Source organism: Tachysurus fulvidraco, chromosome 25 (assembly GCF_022655615.1).
Source record: "Tachysurus fulvidraco isolate hzauxx_2018 chromosome 25, HZAU_PFXX_2.0, whole genome shotgun sequence".
NCBI classification, from domain to species: domain Eukaryota; kingdom Metazoa; phylum Chordata; class Actinopteri; order Siluriformes; family Bagridae; genus Tachysurus; species Tachysurus fulvidraco.
In genome coordinates, this window is record NC_062542.1 from 12,433,171 (window position 1) to 12,449,282 (window position 16,112).

The 16,112-nt window shown below is 35.9% G+C and overlaps 1 protein-coding gene across 2 annotated transcripts; it reads right to left on the reverse strand.

The window, feature by feature from the left end:
- Positions 1-7,815: 7,815 nt before the first annotated feature.
- On the reverse strand, positions 7,816-15,210 carry pi15a (peptidase inhibitor 15a). Of its 2 annotated transcripts, none has more exons than XM_027176146.2 (6): positions 15,021-15,210; positions 14,507-14,826; positions 12,190-12,308; positions 11,504-11,636; positions 11,095-11,210; positions 7,816-8,720 (listed from the first exon to the last, which is right to left on the reverse strand). In XM_027176146.2, exons 2-6 carry the CDS (start codon positions 14,777-14,779, stop codon positions 8,585-8,587), a joined length of 777 nt encoding a protein of 258 aa, XP_027031947.1. In that variant the 5' UTR covers positions 14,780-14,826; positions 15,021-15,210; the 3' UTR covers positions 7,816-8,584. The 2 variants fall into 2 exon arrangements, with proteins under 2 accessions (XP_027031947.1, XP_047664674.1); XM_047808718.1 differs by having other exon boundaries at positions 14,507-14,829.
- Between the last annotated feature and the right edge of the window lie 902 nt (positions 15,211-16,112).

The following is a 16,112-nucleotide window of genomic DNA, read 5'->3' on the forward strand; positions in this document are numbered from 1 at the left end:
GAGCTAAAATATTAGATTTGCTACATGTAATGTCTGCTGTCCTCCTCCTGTCTTTATTTTGGCATCAGAGTTTAAAGTGTTGCTGACAGGAAAAAAGATTTTTCCCTCGTTCGGCTAAAAATATGACATGCTCTGTCAATATATTTTATGTGGACAGAGGAACCACTTTTAAAAGATTTGCCAAATGAGTCATGAAGCATTCTGGATATTCCGGCACTTTATGATCGTTTAGCTTTAGTTGAGGTAAGACACACATTTTCTTAAATATCCTTTAATTACCATGGGCATTTCTCACCTGGCCTTATATCCACAAGTAAGAAATAACAGAAGGAACAACTAACTGTGTGTATGGGTTGATGTTTGTTTGTGTGTGTGTGTGTGTGTGTGTGTGTGTGTGTGTGTGTGTGTGTGTGTGTGTGTGTGTGTGTGTGTGTGTGTGTGTGTGTGTCTGTCTGTCTGTCTGTCTGTCTGTGTGTCTCTCTGTCTGTGTGTCTGTCTGTGTGTGTGTGTGTGTGTGTGTGTGTGTGTGTGTGTGTGTGTGTGTGTGTGTGTGTGTGTGTGTGTGTGTGTGTGTGTGTGTGTGTTATTCAGCAACCTGTTACACTTCAGCAGTATTTAACGATTATATTATCCCCATGAAAATCCAAAATTCTACAATACACTGAGATACAGTGCGTTCTGCTATCACAGTGGATTAGCATGAAACATTCTTCCTAATAAACTTAAGCTAACACCAATATTTTTGTTTTTCTAGTTTAGCATGATGTTTTGCGATTCATTTTGATCACTCATTAATAAATTCCATCAGTGAGCATGTTATGAAGGTTATAGTATGATTTCTAATACTGACAATAATATATACAGTCAGTGATAAAATGTTTTCATTATCTAGCTACATTAGCTAGCTGGCTAAAATAAATATTGATGATTTAACCTGACAGGATTTGTTTACCTGGATTTTAAAGTCATGGACATAAATGCTTCTGATCTTCATTGCTAACACTAACCTGCTAGTGAATATTAGCTTACCTGGCAAAAGAACCACACTAGAACTATTGACAATAGAATTATTGTCAAATGTAAGCACACAAATAAATGACTATGGCTCATTTTCTAGTAAATATTTGTTCATTTTTACACTTAGCAGTAGAAACAGCTCTTTGCTAAGGTAATTTCATTGTATTTGATGGCATAATAAAACTGTAAAAGTGTATGCATACATAACTTGCATACATACTTATGGGACATATATGTATCAACATTAAGCATGAGTATGTATGTATTTTTTTATAAAGTCAAGAAAAATGCATGAAGTCTTGCTAATGTGTGACTGTGTGACCAAATATCTGTAATATTATATGGATTATATGTCCAACAGGTGGCAGTCTTTCTCCAGACATGCATCCACTCTGCTCTATGAACACACTGTACCTTACAGTAACTGGTCGTTTTATTAGTGCTTGGTCATTTTATGTACAAATAATGACTTATTTTATAGAATGTAGAGGTGAAATAATATCCGTCATCCTTTGTAGCTCGGTGAAAGGGAAATATCTGAGTCCAGTGAGGTTGAAATTGCTTCCACAACATTATCTTAAACAGATGTGGGTGAAAATAAGCAGCACTGGCACAAAGGATCTAAACAAAACACACAATGCTTGCTTTCATTGGAAGAAATTAAGATTTCGGTGAAACAAAGATTACATTGAAATAAAAACCGATGTCTCAAGAAAGTGCCGCAAATGCTGCACTGTGCATCATGAAGAAAGGATTCATGGAGGGAAAATGCAATAGATAACTAAAATAAATAAAAGATTCATATATTAAAAATTGTAATGAAACTAAATCTTTAATTCTATAAAAATTATATTTAAAAAAAATTATGTAATAATGTTTATGTAATATTTGTATTAGTATTATTATGAATAATAATAAATAAATGATTATAAACTCTTAATACTCTTAATATTATAACACAATGCAATGTTCTACACACTGTGTATTTTCTTTTTTTTAATGTTGGTATCTGTGCTTGTGAAAGAGATAAAAGCTGTGTCTCAAGTCACATACTGTATTTCTTTACATTTTGTAAATGATATCTGAGTGTATATAACTGTGAAGTGTGCTCAGACTGACAAACAAAAGATAAAAATGATATATTTGGTTTACGGTTGAAGCAATGGACATATTTTACCCGTGTGGTTCATGTTCACTTTGCCCTACAATTGACTAATAGCTTACAGATGCCTGAATGCCAGCAATTTGCTTGATGCTGGTGTCATGAGCTGGATTGATGATGCGTAAAGCTCCTCCTACTTCCACACTGTGGGTGGGGCTTAAGGGAAGAAGCTGGTACATATATGGTATATACACCATGCAGCAGCAGAAGGTGGCACTGGCATCACATCGGACAACATCAGCGCCCATAGAGCACAACACACACACAAAGAATATATTATTAGTAGACAAATCTATTTAACAACATGCCAGACTGAACAAATAGTTTTTTTCCTTTTTCCTTTCCTTTCCTTTATAAAACCAGGAAGGCTATTGAACAGTTGAGTTTTTCTAGGAACAAGCTCTGCCCCTCTCTGAAGTCTTCATTAATCTAGATACCAACAATAAACCTGCACCTTGTGACTAAAGCATGACTGGCAAACCATAGACCAAAAATGTATTTAGTTACTGTGGTACAAGACAATTCAGTTCTTTACTGAGAGCTAGTGTATTGTGGATAAGATAGAACTTCTAGTACGAGCTTTGACAACATTGTAGCTGCTTCACTGTGGACTAACTGATTGTTCGTTCATTCATTCATTCATTCATTCATTCATTCATTCATTCATTTATTCATTTTCTACCGCTTTATCCGAACTTCTCGGGTCATGGGGAGCCTGTGCCAAACTCAGGGCGTCTTTGGGCATCGAGGCAGGATATTGTTTGTTCATCTACTAGAAAATCCAAACAGCCAAACATTACAATAAGTGTTAAATGTCACACAGTACACGTGGAACAAAGTCCAGCAGTTTTTTGTTGTTGTTCTACAGGATCCCAGTCCTAGTGGACACATCTATGTATATCTGTATTCATGTGGTACATAAACGATCAGTAAAACAGACATATATACTGGGTTTGTACAAGAAGCTGAATTTGTCTATATTTCTGCACATGAATTAAAAAACATGCATGATAACCAGTAGCATTGGGTGTCATTCGCTGGCTTACTTCACTAGGGCTTCTCATTTTAATATACAGCTCATTGCAAGTAACAGTCCTGAGACGGAGACTGATGTACCGCCGTCTGATGTCCTGTGCATCCTTTGCATGATTAAACTTGTTAGTTTATAGCAAATGTTTTATTTTTGTGTGTTTTTTTTTTTTTGGTTCAACTGCTTTTTTATGTTTTTTAATGTCTACACAATAGGCAGTTATGGATAACATATAATACTATCACATTATGTATATACTGTATGTATGTATGTATACAGAGAAATGTCTAAAACTCTCCATGTGAACCCCAATTGTGACCTAATATAATAGCTTTTAAAAGACGAAAAGAAAAAAAATCATAAATGCCTATATAATAGTGCATTGATAAAATAAGCCTCTGAAGTCTCTGCAGTTAATAAAAACAATGTTTTGAATGTATATTATTTGAGACCCTACTGGACAGGACAATTGGCCTGGATAATCAGCACTACTGCTCAATTACACATGCTGTCATCAGAGGCTGATTATTTTTCTGCATGAAACTGAACCGAAACACTCAGATGTGTTTCAAGACTTGCTGAAATGAACTTTTGAAGGATTTACTGCAGCAGTAACACAAGCTTGCCAACATCTGTCAGCATCTCCATGTGGTCATGAGTACAATCTGATAGCTCACACTTGCTTTCTGTCAAACAGATGTGCAAAACTCACTCACTGTGTAGAAACATTTCTCTCGCTTCTATGACATTTTTATGTGAAGCAGAAAAGTGAAGTTAATCTCCGTCCCATTCCTTCTATCTTATATTTACTCTCCCACCTGTATGTGAACACCTGCTATCGACAGGATCTCTGAGCACGTAAAGACGTTTTGGGTGGCTGATTCATGTTTAATTTCGATCACATCTAAAGATGTAGCCTGGGACAACAATACAAAACAATTTTATGTTCAAAATCAGAATCAAAAGCTACATCCAACACACATCTTACACAACACATCATAACATCATCCTAATATTGCACCTAAAGGATAAACAGTAGGCTAAGTTGTAATTTACATAACAGCGGCTGGATGGAGTTCAGTCTGCATTAAACAGAACAGAGCAATTTTGATATATAATAAATAATAGGCATGACATAATAATTACAATATTAATAGATAATATATTTACTAAATAGCAATAAATTATAGTGTTTTTAGAAGAAAATTTGATTCAAATTGAACTGTTTTCCTATCAGGGAAAACAAGATGATATTATAAGAGTTCTCACAGAAACACACTACTTGTTTTTCTATTTATGTATTTCTATTTAACATGTTTAACATCAGGGTGCCACGGTGGCTTAGTGGTTAGCACGTTCGCCTCACACCTCCAGGGCTGCGGGTTCGATTCCTGGCTCCGCTTTGTGTGTGTTTAATTTGCATGTTCTCCTCGTGCCTCTGGGGTTTCCTCCGGGTACTCTGGTTTCCTCCCCCGGTCCAAAGACATGCATGGTAGGTTGAAAAATTGTCTGTAGTGTGTGAGTGTGTGAGTGAATGAGAGTGTGTGTGTGCCCTGCGATGGGTTGGCACTCCATCCAGGGTGCAACCTGCCTTGATGCCCGATGACGCCTGAGATAGGCACAGGCTCCCCGTGACCTGTGAAGTTCAAATAAGCGGTAGAAAATGAATGAATGGATGTTTAAGATCGACCTGCCATTTCTTTTATTAAACCTACGGATTTTCCTTTGGGAATTCCAGCCTTAATTTAAATATGTTGATCTAGTTTATTTTTTCACTGCATTGCAGATGATTTTTTTTTATTTTAAGTCAGTGCTGACATAAAAGCAGGTGGATGGAAACTCTCACTGCTGCACCTGAGATTAGTGGAACCATGCTTGGCAGGATACAGTGACAGTATATTTACCCTTTGAGCAGGTGCAGATCCTGTGTGCGTGTGTGTTTGGCAGAACAGACACAGGATTTTAACCCACTGCCTTTTCCACCCTCCATTGAAACAAAGGATTTATGTTTTACATTTTGTCCAGGGATTAGGACTTGAGGTACTGTAACATCTACAAGTTAATTTATGAGCTTGTTTTCCCAGACTCCAATAGTGTTCACGGTGGAACTAGTTTGTGACCGTTCCCAGGCCATCTCTTTAGATTTATAGAGCAAATGTAGGTGTAAAGTTGACTTATTTTCAGATTTGTATTGTGTTCATATAAGGATTGCTAGACAAAATAATCAGTTGCTTTCATCAATAGCAGCACCTTATTGTACACCAGGCTGTACACCTGAACAAATAAAACTTGGTATAAAACCATATTGGCCAGACCTGATGATTGCCTTTTGAGATTGCAATTGTTTCTCATTCTACAAGTTGAATTTAACAATGGACCTTTTAATTGACTTGGATGACACACGTAATGGAACACTGGACTTTGACTTGGAAAGAGACACGGGTGTTGGAAAGCAATACAGCACTGTTATGACGCTGTTAGCAGGACTCAATATCAGAGAAGAAGACCCCGTGTCTCAGGTACCTAAATGACCAGCAATTTCAAAAAATACAGATCTGGCAAGAAGATGGTCAGGGCAAGAGGGCAACAAGGTGAGAGGTAAGTAAAATATGAGTTTGTCCTTGTCAAGTATTGCCGGTATAGGACTCCACTATTTGTTAAGTCCAGCAGGAAAAGGACACAGGTGATGGCACAAGATATGGCTAGAGAGGTGGATTATAAGAAAGGTGGATGTTTGTAGATATAACCCAATTATGTACTGTATGTAACAATGGAGGCCAAAAATTGAAGAGTAGACTGAGTGTCAATCCAAGCAATGATGCATGAAGATTGATCCCAAATCCAACAGCTTTCCAAAAGTCAGAAAACCATCCATTGCACCAAAATAATCACAAAGAGTAGGGAGCATTATAAAGTACGATGATAAGGGAGAGTGTAATGTACTTCCTAATATGCCAACATGGAAAGTATAGCATCATAACCAAATGGTGAGAGTATTATCAATTGGTTTGACCATGTCCAGATGTTGAAAGATGTAGAGACTCAGCAACACCAGACTCATGACCATAATATGTGTTTCAACATATGGCCACATAGGTGTGTTCTGGATCATACATAGAGATAATGGTAGGATAAAAACTGAGCCCACCTTGATGTTGAAAAGTTTTGCAAGATACAGTAGCTCTTGCATTGCTAGCTCCATTCTGGTCAAACTGACCATTGTTTTGCCTGTTGTTACTTTTCCTACCAGGCTGATACCGGTCAGACAAGAGTGGCAGTACTGGATAAACTGGCTACTGTGAAAAAAGCAGACCGCACACCTTGAAATTATGTCTTGCCCCTTGGAGTGACCCCTGCATACTCAGACACTCTCATGTGAGTGAAAAAGCTCAATCTATGCACTAATAATGAACGTTGTCTGCTCTTGTCTGGAAGCCTCCACCCTTGAATATATAGCCTTACATAAGTATACCCCTGCAGTCCTGAACAGAACGAAGTACAAATGCGTATGCAACCATACTTGTATTACAGAGTCACTCAGGGTCCTTTTATAGACTTCTCTTATTGGATCAGGTTAACAACTTGAAGACATGAGAGGTATTAGGACACTGAGCAAATAGAAATAGGCTATGACCAAACTGGGAGAGGGATTTTAAAGGATTTTACTCTGATGGACTTTAACAATAAAATAAGGGACTTGCAGGCTCTAACTCAGGCTTTCCTGAATTACAGGAAAGTTACAATAAGGTTTTTTGTACGTCGTCATATACAATAAGTAGTTACTGAACATCTCCCTGGGACCAGATCCCATCTTTCCCCTGGTGGTGTTCTCATTTTTTTAACATTTACATGATAATTGCCATTTCCAGCTTGTATGATGGTCTGTTTGTGTTTGGCTGTTGTTCAGATGTTGATGATGTTGATGGTATTCGTGTCTATACCAACATCAATGGCTTCATATTTCTACCCTGATTTTCAAATCATTATAATCGAGGTATTCCTCTAGCCAGAGCGGCTTGGTAGTCATTAATATTAATAAATCCTAAGAATAAAGAAGGAAACAGAGCAGAAACTGCAGAAGTCCTCTACAGCATCCTGAACACAGGCTTTGTTCGAAAAGAACTGGCTGAATAAGCTAGCGGTTGCTTAATAAAACTCAGCCGTCGTCCTGTTTTTGATAAAGACATGACAATGCTCAATGGGAAGTCTTCTACGTCTTCTAGACATACAAGCTGGTACTCAAGCGGGTACTCTGTTAAAATAATGACTTTCACATTTGTCCCCCGCTGTGAAGCACGATTTAAATTGTAATAAACAAAGGCGGTGTGTGGTTGTGTTCGGTACTGACAAAAGAAACAAGGTCATATGTTTAAGCAAAAGAAAAAGTCTGGCTTTATTTAGAAGTACAAAATACAAATACAATAGTAAGGGCAGTCTGGTAGAAAACGATAAATACAACTTTAATTTAAAAGCAGTCAGTGCGCATGAAACTGTTTAAACTATCATTGAACAGTGAAATGTAATTAGTTTGTCTGCCTTGATATATTTATTAAATTGTGTGAAAGTAAAAACTTCTGCAGGATACACTGATACCCTCTATACTCGCTTTTTACAGTATTTCCTATAGGAGTGCTATAGCTGGACAATTAAATCACAATAGAAATTAAACTTAAATAATTAAAGATAAAAAAATCACAAAGAAATATGTTAAAATTATTTAATAACTATTATACAAAAATATTTACAGTTTATTTTGGCCGATAAATAGTTTTAACTAAAAGGCACTTAGACTTCAGATTGCACTTTTAGGTGTGTAATAATACACTTAAACAAATATATTTATGAAGCAAACTGGAAAAGTACTGTGATTTAAACTGTTATTTTTGGACCATATATGAAATTTTGAGGTCCTGACAATAATTTGGTAAAACCAAACTCAATGATGAGGGTTCTTAATTTTTGGCCAAATTGTTTTGCTCAGTTCAAAAATGCAAGGCCTTCAATAAATGGGTGGGTGATATAATGATAATTAGATATTGTGTCATAACACACTGTAACTGACTATACATTATGACGTTTGAATTACAAAACAAATCTCAGCAAAAACAATATCATGATACATATGAAATATTGTAAAAAAAAAAAAAAAAAAAAAAAGAAAAGGTCAAGTATTCTAATATAATTAAAAAAAAAAAAAAGTCAAATCATGGTTATATTTTAAATAGATCCAGATATACAAATCAGGAATGTTGTGCAAAGCCTCCCAGGGGAAATAGAGAAAAAATTGTTTGTGTGTGTGTGTGTGTGTGTGTGTGTGTGTGTGTGTGTGTGTGTGTGTGTGTGTGTGTGTGTGTGTGTGTGTGTGTGTGTGTGTTTTATTTAAACCAGTGCAGGTAGTTTGAGTTCACAGCAGGAACACACATGTTGTTACTGCATGAGCCACCGTAACTGGGAGGGCACATTGAGCATGGAACGCCCACTTTATAGGGAGCTTCACCGATCCAGTTACCCCTAAAAACAACAAGAACAGAAGACAATATTTAGAATTCCCTCTATGGAAAAGCTCAAATCCCAGCCATTTAACAGCCATCTGTTTCCTGGAATCGAAGAGATATACTGTAAACTAACTGGCTATGTTCTCTGAAGGGGTGAAGGCATTAACCAGTCATGGATGTCTGTGAGCTCATGTATGTGAAAGAGGGTAGAAAGCATTTTCTTCTGAGCTGCCCTGTGAGGTAGTCGGAACTCCGGCCATATGTTGGGGAGAACTAGCTAGTAGGTGGGAACTGTCAATGAATAAATGTGGAAATTAACACATGAAACGATGGAAGCAAAGTACATCTTAGCTGAAAGACATGCACTGAAAGTGTATTAGTGTTTCAACCATTAGAACTGATCCATGTTGAAAACTAATAAAATGATTTTTTGAAATATCTCGAAACTTTTTTCCAGCATTTGAAATCCCCGCTTTGTCCTCCCACTGCACTGGTTAGTTTATGCTACTAGGTATGGTGGAATTGCAGCTTTTTATGTCTGGATTTGTGTAGACTGTGTATGTCTAGATTGTCAATTGAGTCCAAAGAGCCAAGTGGCGACCGAGATACAATAACTGATTCATCGATGTATCTAGACAGTGAGGACAGTAATCAATTTTCAAAGTACACTGTTATAAAACTGTCTTTTACTCCATTAACATCTTTTTTACAGACAAATTTTAAATAGGAAAAAGGTGAATTTGACATTGAGGTAACATGGTTGACCCAAATACCAGTCTAGATGAGTTAACGACAAAACATTATGTTCTTTCATACAGATGGACTTTACTATTATCTTCTTCCAGCATAAGTGTTTTCAGTTCTTATTGATTTCATTCACTTTTATTTATCAAAAATAAAGTTTCATGGTGGAAAGCTCATTTTTAGTATTATTCCTCTTTCAGTAAACATTACAAATGGGAAATTTAGACCCAAGCCAGAAGGTTAAGATTGTGATATTGAGAAACATCTGGTGTGTATTTCCTCAGGCTCAGTCGCTCACTGGGAACAATTGTACTTCTTTTGTCAAAATTACCCTGAATCTGGTTCACATGTTGAAAAGTTGCTGCTCATCATACTTTCAAAGATTTATACTTTAAACAAAAAATGAACAATTGTTGACTTTTTAAAGCTACTTAATCCAAACGAATATATTTACATTTTTTCTTCATTTTTATTTTTTTTTATTTTTACACACCTTAATTGAGCACAGAAACATATGATAGAAGTTTGGTGCATATTGTTGTTGAACAAAAAATCAACTTTATTTATTACTGCATTTAATTATTTGTTAAATGTTTTCTTTGTCCTCAGATTTAATCTGGGTTATTAATTCGATATAGAACTTTGGACAGATTTTTGAAAAACACATCATTGTCACAGCTGGCATGAGAAACAGTCTATCAGTCAAAAATAGTCATCCGATAGCAGACTTGTGGATCTCACCCAATTAATATTCGGTCAGAGACGGATTTGTGTGGTCTTTTCTCATTGACAGGTTGGAGTGGATGAAAGCTGACACATTACAGAGAGCAACAGATGGGCTACAGTCAGTAAAATGAACTAAATTGTGGGTGGAGATGATAATATGGCCAATTATTGTAGACACAAGATATTAACAACGAGTAAACTAAAAATGAACTGTATCTCTAACGCACATATATTACCTATCAGTTAATCTTGTCATTAATACAAGAGGAATGTTACATTCTTCTTCATTTCTCATTCATCTTATATCACACTAATTGGCCATCTTTTATGATTATTATTTATTAGAGAATGACACGTCGTTTTTTTTTATCCGTTTTTTTTCCGTAATACATAGTCTTTTGGAAGGGATGTGAAACAAGTTAGTTCCTACTGTCACTTACATTAAAGCAGCTATAAATGACCTTGCTGTCTCTTTTTTCTTTCTCTGTTGAAAGTAATAATACATATAACATATTTTTCTAATATTACCGAGGAATCAAAAAACACAAATCTTTACATCCTGAAGACTTTCTTGTGTAGTGCAAAACTTTAAGGAACACCTACATTGACACTGAAGATGATATTAAGATTTTTTTTGTTAACAATTTTTTTTGTTAAGAATTTGTTAACAATTAAAACAATGATCAGAACAAGCGCATTATTATGAACCCGCGCTTATCAAATCTCTGGCACTACTCTCAGAGCCGCTGTTTTTGAAAAAATAATTAACACTTTCTCACCAATGAGATTAGAAAATTCAACAGCGCTGTGGTATGTGCCAAGTGATATACAGTATTTCGAGTTTAAAGACACTGTACACTTTATTCTTAAAAACTCTATAAAAGTGTGTGTTTGTGTGTGTTAGTGTGTGTTACACTTACTTTCCTGAATAGTTGCACACCAAATACGTTGCTCTCCTCCACACTGAGCCCCACACATTCATATTGTGACATGTATGGATCGCGCATCCGACTTTATTCGACGTTGCCCAAACCATCTGCAATCAAGTCCAACCAGACATATCTATAAATGGCTTATGACTAAACCATGTTTTTTTTTTATTGTTTTTTTTTTTTTTTACAAAAAAGAAGCTTTCACACTATCTGTAAAGCAGCTTTATGGCACGGTCTATTGTTAAAATCTCTATATGAATAATAAAAACAGATTGATTTCTGCACTAATATTTACCCTTATACACTAGTACAACAATTGCTAGTATACCTATCTTTAAAAGGAGAACTGTGTGCCTTACATTGCTTATGCACACTATACGCTGTCATAAAAACTCACTTGTGTGTAATGTGTGCACATGGGCCCGTAGCATTTAAGAGGGCATCTGGGATTGCAGTCACGTGGATATGGGAAAGAATAATCTTTCACTTCATCGTACCATGGCTTCACCAGCTGCAGAATGGATCTGTACCTAAAAAAATCCAAAAAACAAAGTTTCTGCATAGAATGGAAGAGCTCGTCATTCAGATAGGTAGAAAACCAGATGTAAATGTGTGGCTAATGTGAAAAAATATCTTAGTAAGGCCACCAGAAGCCTCCATAACAGTTTCACATAGCATATATTCTAGTTGGAAGTCTCTGGGTCTGTACTGAAGTGATGCACAAATGATATGTTTGTGAACATTTGATGATGATGGTGGAGATCATCAAATAAAGATGTAATTTACATCATTTGATTACTTATTAAAACATTCAGGAAGCCCATGTGCCTTCTGAATGGGGTGGAGTCATACAAGAGACCACACCCACTGATTCAGCAAATGACAATTAACTCCAATTCATCTAAGAAGACAAGTACACCCAAAACATAGCAGCAAACTGCAACATTTTCTACTAATTTGCCACATTTTTAAATACTGAGATATAATACAGTATATCTGTAATATATCTCCAAATCTAACTTCATCATAGAATAGTTTCATGTTATGTTTGATGTCAGAAATATGTACATGTGCTATACATACCTTCCAGTTCGTACAGAAAGGTTTTGCCCAAGGAATTTGAGAAGATTGCGAGGCCCATGTTCCCAAAGGCACATCGTAGCCCACTCTTCTGCTCTCTGAGCGAGGGTTTCATCCCACACCTGAAAACACAACAAAACGTCAACTGCTGCAATCAATTATTAATTATTCGGTACTAATTATTTTCTTGTAAACACACTACCTAAATATCCAGCAATTAAACAATATCATTATCGTGAATAAAATACAAAACATCAAGTCAGACTGACAAAGATGCAGGAAGAATTCAGTATGAAGCTAATTGACAATTAAATTTTGTAGACTGGCTAGAGGTAAGAGTACAGTGTACATTTATAGCAAAATGTAAAGCAGCAAGAAGCTAAAAAGCTTGCTTATTTATTTATTTATTTATTTATTTATTTATTTATTTATTTATTTATTTATTTATAAATAAATAAATTTTAAAAAAGCCTCAAAAAAGCCTTGTCAAAGAAAGTAGGAAATTGAATAAATAAGAGAGGTAGACTAGCATTTAACAATGGAGCTCTTAGTTAGTCTGATAAAACTTATACAGTATAAACTATATATATGTCAGAGATAATGGTACCATACTGTGCATTTCTTTGTTACTGAAGTTGAACCATCAATGGGGCATGTTTTGCAACTACTATCTATCTTTTACTTGAAAAAGTGCATGTGGTGTATATTTAATCAGTTTCTTAATTAAAATAAGGGAAGGCTGGGACACTGTGGCCATTAATGACTACCAATGTACCTTATATTATTTTGAAAGATATAAAGCTATGTACTAAGGGTATAAAAGATGGAACCTTGATGCTGTTCAGCAACATGGAGAATTGCAGAATCTTTATTTCTGACACTACAAGGCTCAAAATTTGATCAGCATGCCATTACTAAACAACTGACAAGTAACTACAAAAATGGCCAGACAAGAGATTGGAAATGGCATTGTTAATTCCAACACTGCTTTTGACATGAGCATGTTTTTGTTATTTTACCCAGATGAACAATAGGTGTTCAAATAAAATGAATCAATCCATCTTCCTTGTTTTAAGTATTTGTTAACCACGACTCCCAACAACTTTGGTGGTCTTGGCCATTTGAATCCTCCCAACAGCTGCACATTAGCTGGACAATCAATGAGACATTTGTTACAACGGATCGGCTAAAATTGTACTCAAAGGGCAGATCCCAGGCCACATTCCAATACACCCTCTTGTGTGTTGTAATATATGTGTTAGTTTTGTCATGACCAACATTAAAAAATACTACTATAGTACTTTCTTATAACAGCAAAGTGCACATCCCAAAGCGATTTATTACTCTAATGCTACAGCTGTTTGGCAATGCTGACAACTTTTTTATTATGAACATAATAAATTTTATCCACTTGTTACACTTAATACCAGGGATCATCTCTTGATGTTAAGTTGCTGCTTATCATATTACTGAGAAATGGAAGTCCTAGATTGTCATGGATACCTTTAAAAAAAAAAACATTAAACACATAGAATTACATAAAAGGTGTGATATTTTTATAGCCAAATCCCCCATTCCCCTGTCCCCCCACCCCCATTAGTAGAACGATCCCTTCCTAGTATATTATGGATGATGCTTTTTCACAACTTCATCGTTTTTACTATCGGCACTTGTATGTAATGTAAATTATTCCGTTTAGATGCTTAATAATAAAAGACTTTGCACCTGTGTCTGTGCAGAAAAGTTATTCAGAGATATGTAGACATTACCTCAGTTAGCTGCATGCTACTTTTTAGTGACCAAACAAATATTTAGATGCTACATGATATTGCTGACTAAACAAATATGTTGCCAGTAACAACACACTTGCAGACAGTATCCTGGAAACAATGTGGTAGAACGGTATTTCATACACTTTATATACATCAGCAGTACATTTAATACATGAGTCTAAGTTAGTGTTTCATGAAGTGTATAGAATCCTGTGCTCCTAACTTACCTCAGTGAATGACTACATAGTAGCAAGCTAGAAAGATCCCAGATGGAAGGAAAAGAAGTTAGCAAGTACAGCTAGACAGTCATAATCTTGGCTATTAATCTTATTAAATCTGTCAGCACTGTTTTACTATTCCATAATAGTCATACTATTTGTGTAATATGCTTGGAAAGACTGATTTCCTCCTGCACTGAGAATCTGAACGCAGTGAACTTTATTCGATCCACCCACATAAGCGGAAATCAATCTTTCTACCAAAATATATCAATTTTTTAACATCGCTGACAGGAAAAAGCTGCTAAGATGTTTAATATGGTTTCTTACCATGTATTCCATGTTGGAAGCTGGCGGGAAAACGTTTCCTCTGACTTTATTGTGGTAATCAAGAATGGCCAGTCGGTCGTCTTGGGAAATATACCTCTTCCGTCTGGTTTTTGGAAAGTTTACATTGTCCATGTGATATTTAGAGCTATTGTCAGAGAAAATGGTGGATGGTGGAGCAGAGATGGTGGAATTGAATGCTGCAAGCACACTTGCTGCTCCACAAGACATGCAGATGAGGAGCAAATCGATGGCCAAGCTGTGCTCATTCATCATGACCTTCTGGAGAGTTTGGCTCAGGAAATCCTTTCTTCAAGATATGTCTGCTTGGAGAAGTGACAAAAAATAAAAGTACACTAACTTGGCTGTGCGTTTTCACAAATTCCCAGCAAATCCAAAGATTTTTTTTTTTTAACTATTAAATAAATACAGATTCATTCATTAGTAAAGACTTATTCAGTAAATTTTACTGAAAAACATTCTATGCACAATACAGCTGCAGTGTAAAAGACTATACCTTGATTAAAATGATCTAAAAATGGTGAAAGAGTGTCTTTGTGTGTCGGAGCAGGTCCCTTATCCCTGTGTGTGTGTGTGTGTGTGTGTGTGTGTGTGTGTGTGTGTGTGTGTGTGTGTGTATATATATATATATATTCTTGAATGTGTGTGTGTCCAAAGCCAGCGTGCCTGTAAAACTCCTCCTGTTGTAAAAGACAAGATGACTCTGCTTTCAGTGTGGAGCTGCTGCCTTTTTATAGCACAGTGACTGTCGCAAAAAAAAAAAAGCCTGAAGGGCTTCTAAAGGTGTTTAGAAACCCACCCCATCACCTGAAACTCATGACTTGTAGACGTAATGCCTTGTTTCTCTCGCTTATTTCCTGGCAGGTTTAATCATAACATCTGCTTTTGGTTTGCACAGCTGGCAAGAGTAGAAAAGAAAACAGAAGATAAGCGAGGAAATTATCCGCTGACCCCCGAAACACAGATCAGCACTGTGCGAAGCCTGTGTGCTTAGAGCCAAGAGTGACGCCAATCCTCAGAACAGGGAAAGACGTCTTTGTTGACATCATAATATATTGATTAATAATACTATTATGTGGCAAACCGGAGAAATACAGTACTTCGCACAGTGAAATTTGGACTTTTATATTATTTTGCAAGAAAAAAACTATATAAAGGGTAATATTTAACAAATATATATATTTTCATTGGTTCAAATATTGACAACAAAATATATTTTAACCCTTGTATGTTGTTCGAGTCTGTGGGACTTATATTCATAAACATCAATAGTTTTGAAAAACTTTGCTTCCTTGTAAATTTGTTGATTTTTTTCCCACTCATAACTTGATTAAACATCTGTAGAGTATTTTAACATAAAATTTTTAATTGTGTTGAATTAAAAACCTAAAAATGCGGCGGGTCCACCAGACCCACGATCACTGGCCGAGTAACAAAAATACGAACAACATACAAGGGTTAAACATGTCCAGTTGTATAAACACTAGGTTTATATTTTACATTTTGTTGTCAACATGTTCAGCCTTAATTTTCTTTTGTCACTGTCTCACTCCACAGTAATGGACATTGGTCCATATATAACAATTTG

Excerpts from the sequence above, each read along its gene's own strand:
- pi15a (XM_027176146.2), bottom strand. The coding sequence starts at position 14,779 with ATGATGAATGAGCACAGCTTGGCCATCGATTTGCTCCTCATCTGCATG. Across the intron at positions 11,637-12,189 it reads CTTTCTGTACGAACTGGAAG|GTACAGATCCATTCTGCAGC; the intron begins GTATGTATAGCA and ends GGATTTTTTTAG. Across the intron at positions 11,211-11,503 it reads TGTGCACACATTACACACAA|ATGGTTTGGGCAACGTCGAA; the intron begins GTGAGTTTTTAT and ends ACTTGATTGCAG.